General features: G+C 48.2%; 1 protein-coding gene across 1 annotated transcript in view; it reads left to right on the top strand.

Annotated features, from left to right (window-relative positions):
• Positions 1 to 24,163, top strand: part of MINDY1 (MINDY lysine 48 deubiquitinase 1) — a 362,529-nt gene that overhangs the window by 268,241 nt on the left and 70,125 nt on the right. Inside the window, exons 7-8 of the mRNA XM_069649763.1 lie at positions 2,134 to 2,276; positions 2,496 to 2,681. Coding sequence (XP_069505864.1) covers positions 2,134 to 2,276; positions 2,496 to 2,681 — 329 coding nt within the window. The remainder of the gene's footprint in view (positions 1 to 2,133; positions 2,277 to 2,495; positions 2,682 to 24,163) is intronic.

Below are 24,163 nucleotides of genomic sequence, written 5' to 3'. Positions count from 1 at the left end.
CATATTATCCAGTGCGGCCATATCAGCCTCGGAGAGCTCCATAATCTTCTTATCAAATTTTTGTAGGTTATTTTCTGTCCATCGAACAGCATTGCCTGCGTTATTTATGGTGATATTTGTACAGCAACTCTGCCTGCCCTCCTGGGTTTGTATATTAATAGCTAAAACCAGTATGTTATGGTCACTGTATTCTATGGGCACCACCTTAAGTTCTTCCACCTTCTGCAGACATTCATTATTACCAAACAGATAGTGCAGCGTGGCAACACTATTGTTTGCCTCCCAAGTGTATGCACCTGGTATATCACCCGCTGTCCTACCATTCTGCATCTATCATTGTCCCAGGAAGGAAACCTAATGCGGCCCTTTCACGTTCCCTCGACTTTGTAGCATGACACTTCTTTGAGATACCTTGTTATAGGCTGCACAGGGATTATCATCAATACACCTGGAGTTTAAGTCGCCACCCAGAATAATCGGTAGAACCTCCCTCGTGCCCTCTATTGCCAACAGAATGTCTTCAAGGCTAGTTTGGATTTCCTCCATTCCCTTTGTGCCTGGGGGTACATATACATTTATAAGCAGCATCTTCCAGCCCAACCTACAATCCTCTTGGCTTAACTCCACCACCAGTATGCTACTCTTGGCTGAGTCAGCCCCCACCCGCCTGGCACAAAACCTCTGTCCTAAGCCTATAACAAGGCCCCCATATGGTTTGCCCCTTTTGCCCTTTGTAGCAATTTCCTGATACATATGAAATCCCTCTACATATAGGGGGCAGTCAAGCCATGTCTCTTAGAGCAAAAAGATGTCAAATGCTTTCAACTTTATCAAGGATCCTGCTTCATTTAATAAATGTCTATGTCCCCGTGTGTTCCAACTCTCAATTCTCAGGGGTCTATGGGAATGCAGGCCCTTGCCAGTGATCCCATTGCTCTTCATAGATGGCCACCAGGTCATTGCTTCGTATATAGTTGTCACCTCCCTGTAGTTCTGAGTTCCAACTGGGGCCACATGTGAGAAACCGTCCCAGTTTCCCCCTTCCACACCCTCCGTCCTTATGTCTTCTGCTTTGTCCTGCACTGCATGATGGCTTCTAGTAGACACTGGGCGTTCTTTACAAACTGTTCATTTTATCCCTATGCTCAATAGTGAGTTAGCATTAGCACACAAGTGCCACAGCAGCTGTGGAAGCAAAACGAACCTGTGCCCAGTTTGTTGTACTACCGCATTTTGGTAGTTTAATCTGTACCATATCCCTGCTTGTAATAGAGGACAGCCATGGCATAGTTGACCATAGTCTCAATAGCGCAGTACGATTTAGAAAGGGGCTAAACATCTATTTGCTGCTGTACCGTCTCGCAACCCACCTCCTTCTTCAGATACTGCTTGCTAATGTATGCATAGCATGTGATCTAAGCAGATCCACAAGCCTCAGAAGGCATACATTACTCACCGTATTCTTATTTCAGATGCTTATATCTTCTTAGATTCACATGCGACCACTCTTCCTCCCCTCCTGGAGTCGAAGGGGCATGGATGTTCATGTTCTATCACTATCTTTTCTGCTTTATTATATCTATACTCGCGCTACACTTCATGCAACCTCATGTCAGAAACAAAACAATCTGAGGGACCTCAATGCGTGAAGGACCATGGGAACAGTAGACGTCACACTATGGATAGTATTACTGACACGCCCAGTATATATAGGATTGTTTTAAGGATGCTTGGTTACTTTTCATTTTACTTATCTGGAGTGTTTAAAAGGCCTAATGTAGTATTTGTGGACTTCTATCTACTTTGATTTCAGTGCTCAGTGTGGCTTATTGCACCATTGCATCACACCCAACCATTACCTTACTCCTTTGCTATACTACTTTGATAGAGTTAGACTATACCAAACTGTAAATTACCCTGTTCATCAATTAGGGTGGACTCTTGCAACCCTCCCACAGGGCTAGTTTTGAAAACCCATCTAAACAATCGCCATGAAGGTAATTATTTTATTTTACCTCACCTTTTGAGATGCAAGCCCAACTCTGCATGTTAAGGGGATACTTTGCTGATAATTCTCCCGTGGTTTCCTGCAGCTCATCCTTGTACCCATGTTTGTTGCCTCGCCCTCTCCAGGCCTGATAGCAGAGCAGTTCCTGGAGTCCACTGCTGCCCAACTGACATACCATGGCCTGTGTGAGCTCATGACTACTGTCAAAGAGGACGAGCTGAGTGTCTTCTTCCGAAATAACCACTTCAGCACATTGATAAAGCAAAAGGTAAGTGGGTTAGTTGAGACATCCTTACCAGTCCCCATGTGAAATAGCTGATTGCATGTCTGTACAGTACATGATTAAATCCACAACACTTTCCTATAAATGTCCAAGGGTATCTCCTGCATGCCCCTCCTTTTTTATGAAGGGTGCATCCTATGATTACCATAACCTATTTCCAGGTGTTTGACCAGCTGCTCACCCTACTCTGTTTTCTATTTGTAGGGTCATTTGTACCTTCTGGTCACTGACCAGGGCTTCCTGCAGGAGGAGACGGTCATCTGGGAGAGTTTGCACAATGTGGAAGGCGACAGCTGCTTTTGCGACTCAAACTTTCATCTGAGCTATCACCTTTCAAAGGACGCCTCATTCAGCAACCAGGAGCAGCTACAGAAGAGGCTGTTGGATCAAGTGAGATATTTCACTGTTCCCTTCATAAGAGAGATAGTAGTGCATTGCCATGGCTAGCTTTTGCAGGGATGCTGTATGTGTTGAGTGGTTGAACTGCCCCACTCCTTCCACCCCAGCTGTGGCAGAGGATGCTGAAGTAACTAGTTCTCACACCACCCCTCCTCCTTTAGCCCCATCATATCCCTCTGTCTCCATGTTGTTTCACCCCCCTGCCCCCACCCCTCCAGTGTGTATATTTACCTTTTCATTGCCAACCGTCTTAGAATGTTCTGTGTTCAGGGTGTGAGAAGGGCCTAGGGTGTGATAAGGGCCTAGCCACAACTAGGCAACCGGGTTTCCCACTTGGTCACCTGGCTCTCCTAGTAGTAAATGTAACGGAGCCTCTAAGAAGGAGGGCAGTGTAGTTAATAGGTACAGTATAACACATTTTTGAGGTTTGTGAATCTGTTTAAATTCTGTTAGTACTCATGAAGATATTCTGAGTGTTCTTCAAGACAACCCCAAAACCTCCGGGGTCTCCTCACTGAGGGTGACCTTTCCTATGAAGCACCCCTTTACCTGTTTGATCTATACAGGTCGAGTTGTAATTCAAACGAAATAGCAAAATTACCACCAGGTAAACGCCAAGCTGTAAGAATAAGGATGGGTTTTAGTACCAATAGTCTAGCAGAAGTAGGAATGCATTAATTAGAACAACACTGACCTCTTAAACACTGGGCGCAAAGCTGAAACCCTTGAAGAGGTCGACTGGTGGCACAAAATATCTATGGTCACTCTGTGAGGCAAGAACAGACAAGGGCGTGTAACACGTGCCAAAAATGTTAAGAGAAAAAGGCCAATCTAAGCTGCATGAAAATAAGCTTACCTAATGTGTAGAGTTGGGTCTGTGTTCACTGTAAGAGACAGAGCAGGGTTCCTGGAGTAGAGGGATTTAGTAGGATACAGGAGGATAAGGTACTAGATGCGGTGGGGAAGGATGTTATTATGGTTAAGGAACCTATCCTCTGGCGGAACGAGGACGCACTAACGACAGTTGCAGTGCACAGTGATTCCAGTTGCAAAGTGTCCAAAGTCTAGTGCACAAAGATGGTCCACAGAACACATTAATTCCCACTCTCCAGAAATCCACAGCAGGAAACACAAGGCAAAAAATACCACCAGAAATGAGTCAAGGGGTTATCCAAGAGACAATCTGTATGACAGAAGCAAAGTTTGTTTATCCAGGTAATCACAAAAGAAGGTATAGGAACTTAATACAAGAGCAGGTCCAGCAGACAGAAACAGGTTAAAGGAATCGAAAAAGGCAACCAACTAGTAACTGAATGTCGGGGTCCTTACTTCGATTAGAAAAACTAGCGCCATGGAGCTCCCTTTCTTTATGCCTCTGGGGAGTCAGGAGTGATGTGCCGATGTACCACCTTACCATGGCAACGCCTGAAGCCATTTTGCGTGAGCACGGTCACCGGCATATGTTGCGTACGCTTATAGTGTTGTTGTAGTCGCCATGGCAACCGCCAAGAGTGCGGACAAGGGAATGAAGGGCTAAAAGCAAAGTAGCCCCACCTTCATCTCTAGTAAGCACCCTAAAAGGGTCCCCATATAGCCTCCACATGACAGGCTAAAGGCAGGAGAAAACCTCCCCAAAAGACCGAAAAACAATAAAAACGGCAATGACGCCATCAGCTGGTTTGAAAAGTAACAGTGTGGGCCCCGAAAAGAAAAAAACACTGTGAATAGGTGCCATACTGAAGGACAATCCAAACCATTATATACCACACCAAGGCAGCCATCTTGGCTTCTGTGACGAATCGCTGGAATTTGTCCTTTCTCCCCAAGGGGTAGCCCCCCCCCCTGTGAGGTTAGGGAGGTAAGCCCACTCTGCACCACCCTCCCTAGGGGTCGAGGCAATGGCAACCAAGGACTCCGGTTCCTGTGAGGAACTCCCTAAAGAACCCTCCAACAGTACCTCTTCAAATCCCATCCAGTAAAGAAATGTGTGAAGAAATTACCAGTATGTGCTTTTGTCAGCGGGAAACTGTAATTAGTCCTTTAAAGGACAAATGACCTTTTACTGGGATGAGGAGGATGACCTGCTGAGGAGAAGAGAAGACAAAACAGAGAGAAAGCAATACAGAACTGCGCCGGGGAAATTCCACTGCTATGTAATATATGAGAGGGGAGGAGCTGGAGACAGAGTTACGAATCTGCTAACTCGCTTACACGGAAGAGAGGCTGGACGTTTGGCATCCTGTAGCCGCGAGGAAGCAAACTGCAAATGTAGATGCGCAGCGTCGGGAAACCAAAGCGAGGAGAGAAACAGTTGGACATGTGGCATCCCAACCATGAGCAAGAGAGACGGCAGAGTGGTGGCGTGACAACAACAGACCTGTGGTGCACTAGCAGTCCCATGAACAACGCCAATACCACTCTGCTCGAACTAACGTGGGACCTACTGGTAGCCGAAGTACTGAGGCACCTGCTTATGCAGCGACCCGAAGAAAAAGCAGCAGAAGGTTCACGAGAGGCCAACCTGACAAACTGGCGAGAATATCTCATCCAAATGATAAACCTGGTGACGTTATCCCTAATAACTTCAGGTAATGGGGAAAATGGGAGACCTGGCAGGGGATGGAGAATCGTTATTGGAATGTTCATACTCGTCCTATACAGGGAGAAGACCATGGCACACTACAAAGTAAGAGGGAATGAGCTTCAACGCTAGAATGTTCATATTGGTATCAGACCAGATAAAGAAAATCTAATTAAAGAGAAGAGACATAATAGAAAAGAAAAGCCTGAAGATAAAGATGAGACAGAGAATAAGAATAAAGTTGAGAAAAACCAAACACTGTCAATTATATATCAAAGACTGGAGAGTCCTAAATATTGGACAACGTTACTTTGGAAAGAGGAAAATGACTGTAAGCACAATAGTTCAAGAGAAACAGAAAATTGTCATCAAAGAGAGAAGACTTCGAAGTTAAGTAACCCTTTAAAGGAACTGTACGAGTTGATAAAAACAGTCACCAGGAACTACTTGAAGATAGTTTACTCAACTTTGTGAGAAACAAATCCTCAGGAGAAGGGAGACATTGGTGGTAGGGTCAGAAAGGGTTGGTTCGGCTGGTGGACGACAGATTCTGTTTAGACACTCACTGATGAGCACCATAGATAGCTTTTTTAGGTACGGAAACCCCATACTATAGGGAAAGATGCACATTAATCCTTTTGCTTAATAAACCTTTCAGTGATGTGGATAATCGGAGCCTGCTTCCTCCTCCCGATTCAACGTATATGGTATCAGAGTGGGATTGGGGCCAACTGATAAGATGGGGAACGCTAATTTACCAAGTGAAGTCCCAAGGCCAAAGCCCCTACTATAGATACAGCAGAATCATTTGGCTTTGACCTACAAAGTACCACTGAGATAATACCACTAGGTGAAAGACGCCTGGTCCCCACTGGGCTAATATTAGCCCCTCCTAAAGAAACATGCACAAGATTAGCCTCAAATTCTGGGCTAGCTTGGAGATCTGGATTTGACGTAATGGCAGGCATTATTGATCTTGCTATAGGGGTGACGTTAAAGTCCTCCTGCATAATCACAGCAATAATCCTTATACAGTAAAGGAGGGTAAAAAGATAGCCCATTGGATATTAGGAAAAGCCCTATGACCAATAGCCCAAGAAGTATATACCCAGAAAGAAACAGAGGTTCCCAGGGATTTGGGGAAGCAGATTCTGCCCAAAAAAGAGATACCTCCACAAGAGACTGAAGAAGTCTGTCTCTCTGATTTGGCATTCACCCAAAGAAATGGCCTAATCCTCACAAAGTCATTCGAAAAAGCGGTCACGGATGGAGCATGCAATCAGGCTGGTCCCTTATTCCTTTCAAGTATGACTTCCAATGGAACCCCTTGTGCCCAACTGGTAGTACCCTGAAGTCATAGGAGGGTGGTATTAGAACTAGCCCATTCTCATTTGACTGTAGCCCATCAAGGAGTCTGATAGACTCAAAGCCAGATAACACTAAGATTTTACTAGCCAGGGTTGTGTGCAGATGTGAAGAACTTCGTACTGACATGTGAAATCTGTCAGAAGACTGCAACCACACCAGTCCCCACTGCTCCCCTACAACCATTACCCATCAATATCCCCTTTTACAAGGATAGTGTCAGGTAGAATGTTCATGTTGTGTGTAATTCTCCCCACTTGGTGAGTCCCCTGGCACTTTTTGCTGGACTATTAGATTTTTTTGTCTGCCTCTCCTGCGTGAGTGGGAACCCGTTTTCCTCACTCACTCATTCTTTTCTGTGACTCTGGGAACCGTTTTTGGTTTCTCTTGATGGAGTCTGCTTTCCTCCATCTTTTTATGGCATCTGTATTTTCCTATTGCAGCACACAGCACCTTCTGTTCAGCGTTGCTGGAAGCTCCTAGAACTTCCCTCTTAGGTTTTATTTTATTTTCCTGTGCTAACTTAAAACAGGATAGGGGGATATGTTTTATCCTACATATGCTTTTCGTTTGTGAGATCAGCACACACCACTTCACGTGGACTGCTGAAGGGACACATTGTACCCTTTTTCTCACATCACCTGTAACTTTCTAGTTACAGTGACAAGTCTCAATGAGTGGCTGGTGGCAGTGGATGATTTTCTACCAATCTTGTGAAACTTACATCGCAGGCTGTATTTGCAGCTGCGGTAAGGGACACATGGGGCACCCTTGTTCCAAAATGCTGCCTGTCTTCTTTTTTTCAGCAACTCACAAAAACCTGTTCTTACCTGAGCCTGTGGACCTGTGTGGGGGAAGTCCTGCTCATTCCTTTGTCTTTGCTGGCCCTGCCCAAATGTGTCTGGGAGAGCAGGAAACTGGGAGGTCACCGAAATTCCTCAGGTCTTTGTCCTCCAGTGTGTCTGCTTGGATCCAGTTCTGACAGGGTGCATGGCTTTCCCCTGGGGACAGCCACCACCAAAGGTTTGAATGTAGCATGCATTCTGATTTGCTGGGTTCCTGCATAAAGGGCAAGAGTCTTGATGCTGAAGCCAGAACCGACAACTGCAAGATCCATTCTGAAGAAGAAGAAAGGAGGATACCTGCAGCCACCTCTAGCAACCTCAAAAGCCGACTGAGTGACCGCTGTAGCTTGAGCCCTTCCTGTGTGCTAAGGATGATCCAGACGACTTCCTTCCTTGGACTGGTGGGCCTAACCAGTCTCAGGTCCAGCTACCGTTTGAGCTACCCCACGACGAGTGGCGACCTTCCAGCCCTGTAATAGCCAAATACCCTGGGACCTTTGGCACTGCTGTGGTGTTTCATCTCATCAAGCGTGGTTCTGGGTGCTAACTTGTGCATGAGTAAAGGGAGAAGTGTGGAGGCATGATTATTACCTATAGGAACCATGTTGAGTGGTCTAGTGTCTTCCCAAGTCCTATTGGCCAAAGCCAGTATAAAAGGGAAGACAGACTCAGGAAGTAGGAGAGAAGCCCTCCCTGGAGGAGCAAGGAGCAGGTATGCTGTGCTTCAGCACAATCAGAAGTAGAGTAGAAGCAGCTGTGGACCAGAGGCTCTGTCCGAAGGAGGGGGAACCTTTGCAAGCAAGTGAAGTGCTGAGGTCTCTCCTTAGCCCAGGAGAATCCCTTTTCAAATTCAAATTACCTTTCCGAAAGCCTTCCCCCTCCCTGAGTGAACTGGGGGAACTGTTAGGACAATTTTTCTAAAGTCCAACTAAGGGCTTCATAAAAACATAACTGAGTCAGTACAAAACTGCACTCTTAGTATAAAGCTTTACCATCTGAGAATGTTGGTAGCATGGACTTAGCGTTTGCCCTGTGCCTGACTTGTGGTTGCATGATGCTGTTTCCCCGCCTGGGACCTCGGCCTGTGGACAGCAGCCTGTAAGGTTTGCAGTAGATTTAGGCTCCCCTTCCAGAGGCCATAGAGGCTGTCTTGGAGAGTAGCTAATCAGGAAGCAAACCAGGGGGCATTAGGGCAAGTTATTGATACCCTGCTTTTTGCAGAGTTACTGCTGTACACACTTCCTTCTAAGTAGGCTGCATTCCAGCCAGTGACTGGATCACTGACCAATAATGCCTGTTACTAGGGCAAATAGCCATATTTAGCAAACCAAACCTATGCCTGATATGTTGTTACAGCTCAAACACCCCACTTCGGAGGCAAGTAAGGAACCACTACAAATTGTACATTCTCCCTCTTATGAATTTCCAGCCCCCGGTGAGAGTAGAAGCCGATTGTCCGAGATCCTGGCATTATGTGCCCATAGGAGGCGACGACTTCAGGACAAGTCGCCCCTTTCTACCAAGAAAGCTGGTGAGAGGGTAGATCAAGGCCCAGTTATGGGCATTGTTACCACCTGTTTGGAGCCAAGGAAAGAGGGGACCCCTACTCAAGCTCATCATGTATGTGCTATTGTGTAAACACCAGCGAGAAATGAAGTGGTTATTTCTGTAAGTCTTGTGCCCGCCTTGGTCCTAGAAAAGCAGACTACCTCAAAAAAAGATAGGGCATGTGATTTCGGAAGCCTTAGAGCATTCCTCGATGGTCTTGAAGGAGGCCAGTGAGGATCCAATTAATACAGGGAGATGGCAGCATATCAAGGAGTGTATCATACAGGACCTTCATGCCTGTACAAATGTGGTAGAATTCTGCGCCTGGGTTGATTCCTTGGATACAAGAGTTCCTTTGATAAATTGAGTGTGGATAAACCCTGCCAAACCGATCATACCCAGAATTTTGTCCATCAGTACTATCAAACAAGTCTGGAATAGTCCAGGAAAGGGTCGGAAGCGGCTGCTCTCTCAGTGCGGTTTGACACAGATTGCCATTACTTCCATCTACGTCTTTGTGTGTCCTTTCCTCACACCTTCACCAACTGCTGAATCCTGCTTTTCTACCTGCTCCAGCTCCATGAGACAGAGTTAGCCTGAGCGGGAATCTGCAGCTGCGGGTTGTCTGGCGGCCAACGGCTGGTGTAATCTGCGTGAACAGGTAACCAGTGTGAGTTTGGCGGTTCCAGGGGGAGAGCAAGGTTAGCACAACGATTCTGCGGCGGTGAGTGCATATAGCACCATGCCTGGTCTCTGTTCCGCCCCCGGTCTGAGGGAATTCTTCCTAAACCCCTCCCCCTATCCCTCCTCTCTTGCCCCCTCTCCTTTGACAGCCTGCCCTTCGTAGCAGCCCTTGTTTAGTTTAGCATGAGCGCGACTGTGGGGCGTGTCTGTCCTTTCAGCCTCCCACTCTTCCGGACACCCTCAGGGGGAGGATTATTACCAGGGGCTGCTCTTGCTCCTGCTTCTCTGTAAGCATTGACAACTCAACAACCTATTGGCACCGCTAGAACAATTTGGCTCTGCTTAGTTTTTGTTGTTTTTAACCTTACAGGAAGTCGTTTTTCCCAGAGACTGTGGGGAAATTAGTCAATTTCCCTTTATTCAGGGTTATATGTCTGGTTTTAATTGTGCCGCTTGTGCGGCCAAGTGGCCTTGTTTGGCATATCACTGGGTTCTTTACGGCAAATTCCCAGAGGGTGTGGGGAGACTAAATTCCATTGATCGGGGCCAGCTGTGTATTTTGAATTGAGCAGAACAATGCAATGCTACTGACCTGACCAGTTTCTTCGGGCTGTAACAATGAACTGCCATTCCACGACTGCTGCGATCACTAATGCAGTGATCTAGTTGTGTCACCCATAATCTGAATTGTGCGCTGCTGCTATGAGTGGGGACCACTGCTAGTTGAACACTACAGGCAGGCTCAGTACCACCATGAGATCAGATCTCCGCAGCCAGTCGGGCCAAAAGCCTCACTTGGAACCAGAACTCCTTCTGGCTTCGTCCGTGCCCCAAGTTAATGCTTCTTTGCTTAGCCATAATAGCCAAGAACCACAGACTCCGCTGATGTCCTCTTCCCTGTGTCGGTCCCCCCCACCCCCTCCCTTCCATCAGTGTGGAGACGGCACGGGCCCAGTGGGGTAACTAACAATGGGCTGACAGTACCACAATTGACATTAAATCCTGATGACCAGTTTAATCCTGAAAAGGTGCCAATTTTGGACATAGAGTCTGCGGTTACCATCCACACTGAATTAGGTAGGACTATCCTTACCCAAATCCTTATACCAACCTAAAACACCTGGAGCAAACTCTGCTTTTCAACCCATATCTGGACAATGTTTTTTGGATCACTATTTTGTAAAGGCAGCAGCAAGTACTGAACTGAAATGTTTACCTCCATTGAGAGGCATGGTATTGCCGGATCATTTGGTCATGTTGGCACAGAATACCTTTGGAGGCTACAAAGATCTGACTGATATAAGTATCATAGAATTTTCAGATCAAGCCGTGGAATATGCTGCAATTTGGGGGCAAATTCTTTTTGACCATGCTGACCACGTGGTCCAACAAACGCGTCGTTACCTGGCTCCCCATCAGATCTTACCAACTTAATTGATAGATACTTAATCACTAACAAACCGGATGGACACGCCTGAGTTCACGACATCAGCTTCCCAGAGGGCAGTGCCCAACACGAAAACCCGGCTATGCACCACACACTGAGGGAGGTTGATGAAAAAATCTGGTTGACCCATCGGACAGTCTCAACTCTTAAAATGATACTGAGTTCCTTTGTATTACTTTAAGACAACCTCTGGGCTGAGCTCAAGTCCACAAACTTTGATTTACTAAAGTGAACAGCAAACTTGACTCTATGGGTGCTAAGTGGCGCTTTGAGCCAATGGGCCCAGGCTTTGTGGCATCGGGTGTCCCTCTTGGGGCAAATCAGCCTATGCCAGAGAGTTTGAAGGTGCAAACAGAAATTATTGAAATCTCTTACAGTATTTTAACTGCTCCAGAACACTCATCTGTGAACTGTATCTCCCAGGTGTCAAAGGTGTGCCCTATCACGGATACTCTACCCTAGCTGGGCAGCATAAGGGAGGGAACATTGATTAATCAACTGGAGTAACAATCCTTACCGGTACAGGCTTCCTTGGTTAGAGGAGCTGCAACTAAAGAGCCGCCCACCAAAAATCAATCACAAGTGAAACCAGCAAAACCACTGAAGAAAAGACCTTTGCAAAGAAAATCCCCGCTAAGTAACCACAAACTGAGCTATAAACCCCTCTTTATATCAAATATGCCGCCCCTTTTTGGAAGAGGGTGGTCCACCAATCTTGGCAATGAAAAAGATAATAACAATGGACTCTATTGCACAGACTTCTCAGTGCCTTATTGTCTGCCTCTTCTAATTGAGGGGACCAGCACGTCTACTGCAGTGAGTTTGAAGGGGGGGGGGGTCACTTAGGAAGGTTGGTCCAGGCCTTCCACTTGTCGGAATCTGCACCAGGAATGAAGTACACTCGGCAGCCTCCTCACAGCTGGTTGCCATTTTGGACAAGCCGCAGCCTATGACCCATCCTGATTCCACCAACCAGCTTGGGACTCCCTGCCACATGGACAACTTAAGAAAGAAAAGTGGAGGGAGCATGCCAGTATGACATTTGCTAATTCAACAGCCCGATGGGAAAGAGGGGATTCATCTTGGTAGGAGGGACTTTCTATTGAGATCAATCTGCCTTATACCTCAGGAGGAGGTGGATCTAGCCCCGAAATTTGCTGATACATGCCCAGCACGTTGGGCTACGCAGCCGGATATGGGGCAATGGGACCGCATCTCTTGGAAAGTGTACCAATGAATCATTATCCTACATTTGTGGCAGGAGTGGGCCATTTGCTCCAACGCCTGCACGTTCCCCCGAACCTCTATGCCACGGGACGGTCCCATAAGGAGGCCCGACCTGCAATGGGGTAAACCACACCGTATCCTACAACATGCTAGAAGATCAGATGTTATGGGGGAGAGGTCGATCGGGATTTCAAGAGGGAGGATGAATGAATCATTTGTGGGCAAAAGGGAGCTCCGACTTAAGATGTCCAGTGTCCTCAGCCCAAATTATCCAGTTTACCTAAATCGATCAAACATCTTGTTGATATTGTCTGAAATTCCATCTTTGGGTCTGCTCTGCTCCTCAGACATTGAAAGAGTAGCTTTCCTGGATAGATGTCACCTGGAATAAGTGTCATTTACCTGAATTCACCTTTGGTAAAATAACTTGTTCTCTCCCAGCGACCTAGTCTTTTAGATATAGGCTTTGATATCAGCACTATAAAGCAGGAGGACGGGGGTTTCCAAGGGACTAGAGAGAGCCTTTGTATTGTGGTTAAACCACATGACGGGGAGGACAGAAGAGTGGGAGTGGAAACAGCACTGCAGTGTGAAAGTAACATAGACTGGGCAGCAGTTAGGTCGACTCTGTGGCGAAGGCCGGCTAAGTGCTCAGGGTATGGGTACTAGGGAGATAAAGTTCTGCCTAAAGTCCTGGAATACCCGTGGGAATAGACATCTGTTCACTAATCCCTTATGTATGGCTCAGCTAAGAGAGGCAAATTGTATATTTCTACAGGAGACCTGGTTGTTAGACGCACCAGTTTTGGACTGGTTCCAGGTACAAGTATAGGTGGAAGAGCATCTGGGGGTTTAATTGCTCTGGATAATACTTTGGGTCTAATCGGGACTCTGATAGATAACCTACCGTTTGGTTCTTTGTGTGTAGATATCAGTGCCTCTGATTCTGCATTGAGATAGGTTGTTAATGTATATTGGCATACGGGCATTCTGAGATTGGTCCTTTTGTGAAAAAGATATGCAAGTGTATGGAAGAGTGGTCTCTTAGGTATCCCAATGGCAAAGTTATTGTAGCTGGCGACTTTAATACGAATTGCCAGTTCCAATGCCCTGCTTGGGAAGTGTATGACTTGGAAGCAGCAAAACGCCAATGCACATCAAATATCAGGCTGGTAAATCTTGGTATGTGGGATTGGGGGCGCTTGGGCTGCAGCCCCTTGTGGGTAGGGCCATCATGTGAGCTAAAAATGACAGATTGGCATACATGGCACTGAGGGAGTAGCTCTTCGAAATTGGATTATATCTTTATTGATGAATATTTGTCGAACTGTTGCGTTTCCTACTCTGTGTCTAAGAATGATTGGAGTGACCACTGTATTCTGAAAGCGGTATTCGATATTGTCATCGTTCTGAGACAATTTAGAAACCAGCAGAATTTAATTACAAATTCGGCAGTTAACGCAATCAGCTGGTCAGATCCTAAAATTCAGTTCCTAAAGCAAAAATTGAATACCATAATGAATAGTACCACGTTAGCCCGGAAAATTGATAACTTTATGTGGAGGGGAACCAGAGCTTTATTTCTAATTTGGTTTCTAGGGTGCGCTCCCTACCAGGATTTATGTCTAGTACAGTAACTAGACCATTGCACTGCTATAATAAAGATCTTGCAACTGCTAAAACCAATATGAGAAGGGAGATAAGACAACTCTGGGGCAGTATAGGAGATTGACATGTTTGCTCTGATCTTACCAAAAAAATTAAACTGAGGTATAAAAACTATTGTATAGCAATCAAAGGTGCATTACTTCAGCATGACGCAGAAATTATGTTAGGGCATCTGATAAATGCCAGAGTGAGCGTCTTTTGGTCACTAATTCAAGGTCAGGATCCCAATTTTGTTGATATTCAATTAAACCCCATCCTGGAATCGGAATGGATCCCATATTTCAAAAACATATTTTGGCCACATAATATTGCAGGAGATGCCGATATAAATCAGTATGCCTGCAAGAACAAGTAGCAACCGATGCTGGAAATCACAACCATACAATCCTGTATTAAGAAATGTAAAAAAATGGAGAGCTTCTGTCCGAATGGCATTACTAATGATATTCTTAAAGCCGACCAATCCAACTGGGCCAATTTGCTCTTTCTCCAATTCGACAATATCATTCGGTCATGGATCACTCCCCCCCCCTCATGGAGCACGGCCCATGTAGTTCCGATTTTTAAATGTGGCATTTCTCCTGACCCATTTGGAACAATGGGCCTTGGAAACCCATCCGCTAAACAAATTGCAGACAGGTTTCTGCAAAGGACATTCCACCAACATTAATGGCTTAGCGGTAAATTGTGTCCAAGAGACTGCCTGGCGGATGCCTGTAGGCTGTACTTAATTGGCCTCAGTAGACTTGACGTCTGCATTCGATTAAGTGGATTGGAATCGGTTATGGGCTAAGCTGGTAGGATGGGGCATGCCGGCAGGGATCTTAAGGCTTATAAACGGGGTGTATGACAATTGTGGAATTCCGGTTCGGCTAAGTCAAATTGGGGACCTAACCAAAAGAATTTGCTCACATCGGTGGGTTAGACAGGGTTGGGTGCTGGCCCCCTGGCTATTCAATCAGTACATGTCGGATGTTGCTGAAGCTCTAGGTTGCTGTGGCCTTATTTCTCCTAAGATCAGACTGGAAAAAATAGCATGGTTGGCTTACCCCGATGATTTTCTGATCTTTGATCAAGTTAGGGTAGGCCTGCAGAGACTGTTAAATGCATTTGCAGGGACAACAGCCTCATTATCAATCCCAGGGAAACAAAAATCCTGGCACTCTCAAAGAAAGGAAGAAAACGTACATGTACCACCGGGAACATTGAAGGAACGACTATTAAGAATAGCCCTAGTCTAATATATTTGGGGTTCTATTTTGGGACCCACAAAGGTTTAAAAGGTGGTTTGGACATCTTGATGCAAACAGCAGCTCAATTGCAATGCCAGGAAGTAAAACATTTCCAGAAGTTTGGCAGGTTTTCCATAAAACCGGCCCTTAAGTTCTTTGAAGGGAAAACTTTACCAAAAATAATTTACGTTCTTGAATTGCAAAACGATGTAATGTTCAAATCACTAGATAGGATAGAGGGCAAGATGTGGAGGAAGATCCTTGGCATACTGAACGCAGTTCCTGTGGCGGCCATGAGGTTTGAATTTGGGGCCGTCTCACTACCCCTTTAAGTGCCATGGGTATTTCCCCCCCCGTGCCAAGGCCTTTTTTGGTGATTTCGGTATGTGGCCATTCAATGCCTTGTAACTTTTTTGTTACATGAGATATCTCGGCCAAATTTGGCTCCTTTTTTCTCCACATGTACGCGGTCGTAATGCCACCCAGGAATTCTAGGTTGCTGTAGGGGGGTGAGAGAAAATAACCAAAAAGGGCGAAAATGTTGTTTTTTCAAAAAATGCGAACAAAATGATGTACAAAGAAGCCTGTGGTTTTTTCCTTGTAAGAGCTAGGAACAAATGGTTTGCTGTGCTGAATTCCCCAGTTTCCTGGCTTTCAAGAACAGGTTGAGTGGAAACGAAAAATCATTATTTTGATGTGGTTATCAACCGTTTTAATGAGAGGTAGGCAATTTTGGCGATTTTGGCCAATTGGACATGCATGGACGGAATGGAAGAAAAGGGTAGGAAAGCCGAATTGGAAGACAGAAAGTCATATATTTCTGAAAAGTAGACAAAATTCCATGTTTATGAAGAGGTGATTTGCATAGGTCGGGCAACAACTAGGTAGGGGAAAATGCCATAGATTGGGGAAAAGCAGGAAAATGACCGGAAAAAAAGGTATGTGTTGGACATGGTTGGCTTGGTATGGCAATGGCTTCTATGAATTTTGAGAAAAGCAATGCTCCGCTACATTCCCCCGAATCTTGCAGTTACGAAAGCACTTGTAGTGTTTTCCCCCTTTCCCACAGGTGTCCCGAAGAAAACGGTACCTCACATGTGTGGGTGCACCTACCGGGGGCGCAAAAGGAACAGGGTAACCCACTGGTAACCCCAAGCCTTTTGCCACAGCACATTTTGTTCATGTGGGCAACCTACAGATTTGGGCTTAGGGTGTCGAAGCCAGCAAGGAAAACAGGGAATCCCATGCATTTCCCAAAAGAGGACACCCGTGGGAAACCATATAGGTCTGATTTATGAATATCGGCCCAGAATTTATTACCCTGAACCCCCGGCAAAGACCCACATGGGAAAAGGGTGCCCAAGGCCAGGGATATTACCGCTGACTTTGCTGGAGCCCTGGCTGCCCTGCGTTACTGCTTCTCCCCACCAAGGATTCTCGGCAGTTGCCAATACCTCCCCGAAGGGAAAAGCTGCAATGCAGTCCAGCCGCAACTCCAGGACAGTTGGAGGTAATGTCCCTGGCCTTGGACATCCACGTACCATGTGGGTGTACCGTCCCCTAAGCACAGCAGCAGCTCCCGGGAGCCCCAGGAGGATCCCCATTCCTCCCCGGAGGTGACATCTGTAACGTAGCTCAGCCAGAGGTGGAGCCTGGGCTTGCAGACGGACAACCCACATGGGAGGGATCCGCTCCCAGGGAAACACCAATGTTCTGGGGGCAATTTGTGGCCTGCCCCTGCAATTGTGTCCCAGCCCAGCAACATATCTGCCCAGACGGCCTATTCCCACCCACACCACCAACAATCCAGCCCCAGTCTCACCCACCCCACTGACAGTGGGCCCTAACCATAGAATAATAAAAAACAGTACTCAAATAACGTTGCAGCTGCTCACGTAGAAAAAGCTGTAAACAAAACAAAAAATTACCTACGGTCACACCAGCAAAATGTAGCCCTCCCTGGGGGTAGATGGGGGGGGGGGGTGAGGGCTGTCCTGCACTCCTCCCTGGGCTCAGGCGTCCCTTCCTAGGAGCAGATATCTGGTCCCAGGGAGGGCTGCATGATCTGGCACCCACTCCGTGGGGGGTGGGGGGATCACCGCCCCATCCCATTACAAAATTCCCCGTCCCTTTGGGGTGCCCCACAGTCCCCCCTAAAATGCATTCCACCATTTTAACTTTTTTCCTTTGGTAACCCAACTCCCCTTGGCGCAGAGGGGCACATTGGTGTGCCAATCTGGCCCCGGGGTGCCCAATCCTTACTGTCCCACCCACTGGGGGGCCTGTCCCATAATTTTTGGGCACCCTCTCCCCCACACCCCAAATGGATGGCGGGGGCACCTCATGCAGGCCTCCCTGGGCCTCCTACAAACGGCTGGTAAGGTACACCCCCCCTTCATTTTGGGTGGGGGGGAGAGGGCCCCCAAAAATTGCAACAGGGCCCCCCTGTGGGTGTGGCAGTAAGGTTTGGGCCCCCCGGGGCCAGATTGGCACACCAATATGCCCCTCTGCGCCAAGGCAAGTTTAGTAAACAAAGAAAATAATTCAAAATGGCAGGCTGCCCTTTAGCGGGGGTGAGGGGCACCCTACAATGCTGGGGAATTTTCTAATGTGAAGGGGGGTGCACTTCTCCACCCCCACCCCAATTGGAGGGGCGGTGCATCTCATGTAGCCCTCCTCGGGGGCAGATAAGGGGGGGGGACTGTCCTGCACTCCTCCCTGGACTCAGGCTTCCCTTTCTAGGAGCAGATATCTGGTCCCAGGGAGGGCTGCATGACCTGGCACCCACTCCATTGCAGGTGGGGGGGGTCACTGCCCCATCCCATTAGAAAATTCCCAGTCCCCTACAGCCCCCCCTAAAATGCATTCCATCATTTTCACTTTTTTCCTTTGGTAAACCAACTCCCCTTGGCGCAGAGGGGCGCATTGGTGTGCCAATCTGGCCCCGGGGTGCCCAATCCTTAATGCCCCACCCACTGGGGGGCCTGTCCCACAATTTTTGGGGGCCCTCTCCCCCCAAAAGGGTGGCGGGGGCACCTCATGCAGGCCTCCCTCGGCCTCCTACATACGACTGCGTGGTTACATCCCCCTCCATTTGGGGTGGGGGGAGAGGGCCACCAAAAATGTGTGGGACAGGCCCCCTGGTGGGTGGGGCAGTAAGGTTTGGGCACCCTGGGGCCAGATTGGCACACCAATGTGCCCCTCTGCGCCAAGGCAAGTTTCGTAAACAAAGAAAAAAATAGAAAATGGTACACTACACTTTAGGGCGGGCTGAGGGGGACCCTTAACTGCCAGTTAATTTTCTAATGTAATGGGGGGTGACCCTCTACCCACCCACACCAAATGCAGGGGGGCTCTCATTCAGCCCTCCCTGGGGGCAAATAAGAGGGGGGCACCTCATGCCGCCCTCCTTGTGGTCAGATTCCCCTTCCTAGGAGCAGATATCTGCCCCCAGGGAGGGCTACAAGGGGTGCCCCCATTTCCCCTTGGGGTGAGGGGGAGAGGGCCACCCCCCTTTTCTGTAAAATAAATCCCTGGTGGCTAGTGGCCCCCCCACTCCCACCCAAAATTCCCTTTTTGTTATTTATTTTCATTTTTTTAAAAATTTTGCCTCCTTCCCTGGGGGCAGATGATCAGCCATCTGCCCCCAAGGGGGCCCTAACCTGCAGGCCCCATCCTTTGGGGGTCCTGCGCACTTATTCCTGGTGGCCCTCCCCCACCCCCCAATTGGATGGGGGGCCGCCTCATGTACTCCTGCCTGGGGGCATAATGCCCCCAGGGAGGGCTACAAGGGGTGCCCCCCCTTTCCCCTTGGGGTGGGAGGGCCACCATCCTTTCAGGGGGGCAAAAAAATCCTTGGGGTCTAGGGCCCCCCAACCCCCACTCCCCATCCCAGTTGATTTTGTATATTTTCATTTTCCCTGGGGGCAGATGATCAGCCATCTGCCCCCAGGGTTGACCACATATGTGCCCCCATGTTTTATGGGCTGAGTGGGGGAGAGGGCTGCTTGCTGTAAGCAGCTCCCACCTCCCCACCGCATTCAAAGACATCCCTGGTGTCTAGTGGCCATTGCTGGACGCGGATTGAGCGCTCTGCGCCCAGCAATGCTGTCACACAGGGTGTCGTTGGGAAGGGGAGAAAAAAGTCCCTCGTGGCTAGGTCCACCAAACCCCCCTCCCCCCTTCCCATCATGTATTTTTTTTGTGGCCATTATTTTGTTTTATGCCCCACCCCTGGGGGCAGATGATCACCTGTCTTCCCCCAGGGGTCTTTATATATGTGCCCCCATACTTTGGGGGACGGGGGGGAGGGGTGCTTACTGTAAGCAGTCCCCCTCTCCCCCCACGCCACAAATGTTTCCCTGGTGTCTAGTGGGCATTGCTGCCCGCGTATCAAGCTCCCTGCGCCCGATCTGCGGGCAGCAATGCTGTCACAAAGGGTGTCGTTGGAAAGGGGGCAATATCCCCTTTCCAACAACACCTTGAAATACAGCCGGAGATCGAGGGGGGGGGGGAAAGGTGGAGACTCGCCTTATATTTTCACTGCAGCAGCCCGAAATGGCTGCTGCGGTGAAAATTACTTTCACGTCGGCATGCTTTACGCACGCCGGCGTGAAACTGAAGGCAATCCAGCCCCCTGGCAGTGAGATGGGACCTCCCCATCACATAGCCCAGGGGTTGGATTACAGTTTTGTGTGAACCCTGCTTTGCAGAGATCACACAAAACAAGGTGCCAAAAAGGACGAGCTATCTCGTCCTTGGCACTACGGAGGTAATGTCAAGGACGAGATATCTTGTCCTTGGCACTTAAGGGGTTAAGGGTCCGGGTGAGTGGCAGCTGTTGATGCTTTTCTCAAAATGAGTAGCCCCGATTGTGGACTCGTCAGACTCTCTGTGCAACCCTAAATAGTAGAAGTGAGCTCCAATGTAACACCAACTACCCGTCCATACTTGGGAAGAGATGCGAAATAATATTGGTAAGAATTGGTTTCGATCCGGAGACTCATTAAAAACCCTATGAAAACAAAAAAGGCCCTGTTTGATACTGACTGGGCAACGACTATTCATGTTTTTCATTCCTATTCATCTATGAGGCATCTGTCCCATGAGCACAAACGCAGAGGATCTCTCTCCAGCATCCTCTCTCAATTTCCTAATGTCTATTATGGGGGGCTATTAGTTGGGTTGCGTTGGAATTTGCTACCGACCAATGAGATTTTGCTTAGGAGGGGGCAAATTACAGAGGTATGGAGTGACTGCAGATTTTGTAAATCTAAGTTGGAAACAATAAAGCACTTGGTTCTTGATTGTGAAGCATTAACGGCTCGCAGGTCCTCATTTATGTGGTTTCAATCAAAATATTGCGCAGGCTGCCGGGCGGACACAATCTGGAAAAGCTGCCTTATTATCCAGATTGTACATGAAGGCCTAGCCCTTTCTGGTTTCTTAAAAAGCCTCGATTTGTTGTAAGGTCTGGTGATTAAATATATGCCAAATCTGCTGGTCTGATTTGCTGGTCAAGAAGCAGAGATGACCCAGGTCTTGTGAAAAGAAGATGGTTTTTTTCTTTTTGTTGTTCTTCGTAAAGTGTTTCTGATGCTTGCTAATCTGCTTAGAATCACATGCTGTGCCTTTAGTCAGACATCCAGTGGTAACCGTGGAGTAGTGCATCTTGTCTTTCGGGAACCCAAAGGGGACATCGGCATAGGCGTGTCTGTAACACTATCCCTATCGTGACCTGTAGTGTACCCAAAATCCCTCACGTGCCGAGGTCCCTCAGATTGTTCTTTTGCGCCAAGATAACTGGTTGCCCTATAGCAGAGCTATTACAGAAGAGACATTGTTTATCTTATACCGACTTGTTGGTTATTCCCCGTTAAGTCACTTTGGTCACAAGAACATCTTCGACAAAGACTGCAGGGGATTCATCTACGGCGGTGGATTTCGGTGCCTAAGATCCAGCGGCCGGATTGTTCACATGGTCGGGCCCTCTGGCCGGCCTTTATAGTAGGGAAGAGTGGGGTCGGGGTGGCTATATTTTCGGTATGTCTTTCCTCCTTTCCTCCTTTCCCCTCTTTACCCTTTTGGTCTGCTCATCTTCCCCTTTGGCTATGGAAAGGACTCCTTTTAGGTTCTGCCCTAAGTGTAGGGTTAGATATCCTTGGAAGGAGGAGCGCAGGACGTGCAACGCCAGTCTCCCCCTAGAGCATGATGAGTGGTGTGAGTCCTGTAAACTCCTTCGGCCTAAGACCCTTAAGGTGCGCCATGTAAAGCGGTGGGCCGCGTACGGTATGTCGCGGGTGGAACCCCCGTCCCCCGCCGCCACACCCGCTGAGAGTGAAGGGGGCACCTCAGATGACCAAACATCCGTTGCGGATGTTATAGACCTTGAGGCGGACACTTCTAGGTCTGCCACGCCCGTCCCCGACCTTTAAGGCCTACTCTGGTCTCGCTTCAGATACAACACCCGTCGACAGGGGCGTACAAACGCATCCCACTGAGAAGACAACCCCTACACTGGTTTCAACGTCTTCGTCGAAAAAGCTGAAAGCGGCAACAGGGCCGCTGAAAATTTCGACTGTTTCCTCGGATCGATCAGATCCAAAGCCTTCCCCGCATCCGCAGCAGCGTCTTGCGACTGGGCAATCAAAAACAAGCAAGGGCGCTACTCCAAAAACTTCACACGTCGACGCGCGGAAATCAGACGCTGCGACTGTCCCGAAGGCCGTGGCAGGCCCGAAAACTACGACTAGGCCTCTAGTCGAAAAACCGACCGCTAGGCCCTCTAGTGCTGTGGAAGGTAATACACCTAGGCCATCAGAGCAACTACCTCATGCCGTTTCGGCGACTATCGAAGACCGCATCGAGAAAATTACGGCGGCGATGGGTCTTACCCCGGTTCCGCCTAAAATCATGGGGCAAGCCGCAGAAAAATCTTCGGATGCGGTTTGAGGCCCCGATTCTCACGATACATATGAAGATAGCCAAGAGCCTCTTTCTGACACCCTAAGAGACTCTTTTCGGCGCCGTAAGGCGGAAGACAACGTTTTTCCACCCATAGGTCCGCCTGGGACCTCCAAATGGACTAGAGAGAAATTCGAAGGCTGTATGGATCGGCTGGAGAAGATTATCAGTTTTTCTGATCATCCCCGAAAAGGTCTCGTATAGAGCCTAACCTCCATTTTTCTTCTCATTATCAAGAAGTTCAGCCTTCTGTCCCCGTCCAGCAGGAAGACACTGTCCACATGAACAATATTGGGACATTTACAATGAAGAAGCTTCGTTTCTACAGAATTATGAAGAGGAACAGCAGGGTATCATAGACAATTGGGACGAAACCCAGCAGGAAGGAACAGACGCATGGACACAGCAAGATCTGCACACTGATGTTTTGTGTCTAGATTCCCCTCTGTCCACCCCGGCTCGCCAGGCCTCACCTGTAGATGACCAAATGGCCTTCAACTCTGTTCAAGAAAGCAGCTAACACTTTCAGATCTCTACTCAAGAGGCTGTGCCTGTGCCTCCTTAAGGATATCCTCTTTTGGAGAGGATATCCTTAAGGAGAAGCCTCCATCTAGCCAAGCCATCCCCCTCCTTAATTCCATCAAGAGAAGGTTGGCCCCCTCCTTGGTATCACCAGTACAAACTCGGGCAGTGAACCCAAGAGTGGAAACCTTTTTCGCCCTTCTCCTTCCGACCCTCTATACATTAGAGGGCACGCCATCACAGACTCGTTGGTAGTGACTACCACCGAAAAAGGGCAGGAGTACGTACCCCTGGCCACTGGGGAAGCACCTCCGGACAAGGAATCCAAGAGACTGTATGGTCTAGGCAAATGAGTCACCTTGGCTGCCGCATACGCTACACGGATTGCAAATAATACCACACTATTGGCAAGCCATGCTGACGCTCAGTGGAACCTGCTCCAGGAAGGCCTCCAAGAGGTTCCTGAACCCGTCCAATCCAAGCTTCTCTCTATTGTAATCGAGGGAAGACAAGTTAACCAGACTGTGATTAAAAACACCCTGGACACGGCTGAAACAGCAGGCATGTGTCTGGCCCAAGGGACCCTACTCAAACGACATGCTTGGCTACTTACTTCAGGGTTTAAACCAGAGAGGCAAGCCTCTCTCATCAATAAGCCTATTGAGGAAGCTAACCTCTTCGGGAAAGTGGTTGATGAGGTCTTGGAAACAGCTAAAAAAGAGCATGAGACTCTTAAGTCTCTGCAACAGATCACACAAAAACATTCCCCCCAGAGAGGTAATAACTCTTGGTGGTCCTTTCAAGGGCAGGCCTGTGCCGGTCAAAACAACTATGGCACAGGGAATTTTAACACAGGACAAACTTCAGGAAGCCCCGCATACTACCCTTCAAGGGGTCAGCGACGCGGCAAAGGCAGAGGCAGAGGCCCCAATCCCAGAGGAGCCGCAGCCTCTGTTCAGAAATGACCAACAGATCCAGGTCCCCTCCCATGTCACCCTGGTCGGGGGGCCCTTATTATCTTTCCTCACGGCATGGGAGGGGATAACTTCAGAGCAGTGGGTCATAAAGACGGTAGCCCATGGGTACTTCGTGGAATTCCCCCGACCTCCACAATTCTGACCGCCGCGCTCACGGCGCCTTTCACCGGACCATCTGGAGATCCTGAATCAAGAGGTGGAAGCGCTGCTGGGAAAGGACGCCATAGAAGCCGTCCCTATTCTTCAGGTAAACTAGGGTATTTATTCAGTGTACTTCCTTGTACCCAAAAAGGACTTCACCATGCACCCCGTTCTAGACCTGCACCCAGCAAACTAAAACCCCAGAAGTTTCGCATGGTAACACTACAGGAGGTGATCCCACTGCTGAAACAAGGGGACTGCATGGCAACATTG

This window comes from Ambystoma mexicanum, chromosome 1p, assembly GCF_040938575.1.
Source record: "Ambystoma mexicanum isolate Mex_15411 chromosome 1p, UKY_AmexF1_1, whole genome shotgun sequence".
NCBI classification, from domain to species: Eukaryota; Metazoa; Chordata; class Amphibia; order Caudata; family Ambystomatidae; genus Ambystoma; species Ambystoma mexicanum.
Note: the sequence above shows the minus strand (reverse complement) of the source record. Positions and strands in the feature narration are given on the sequence as shown.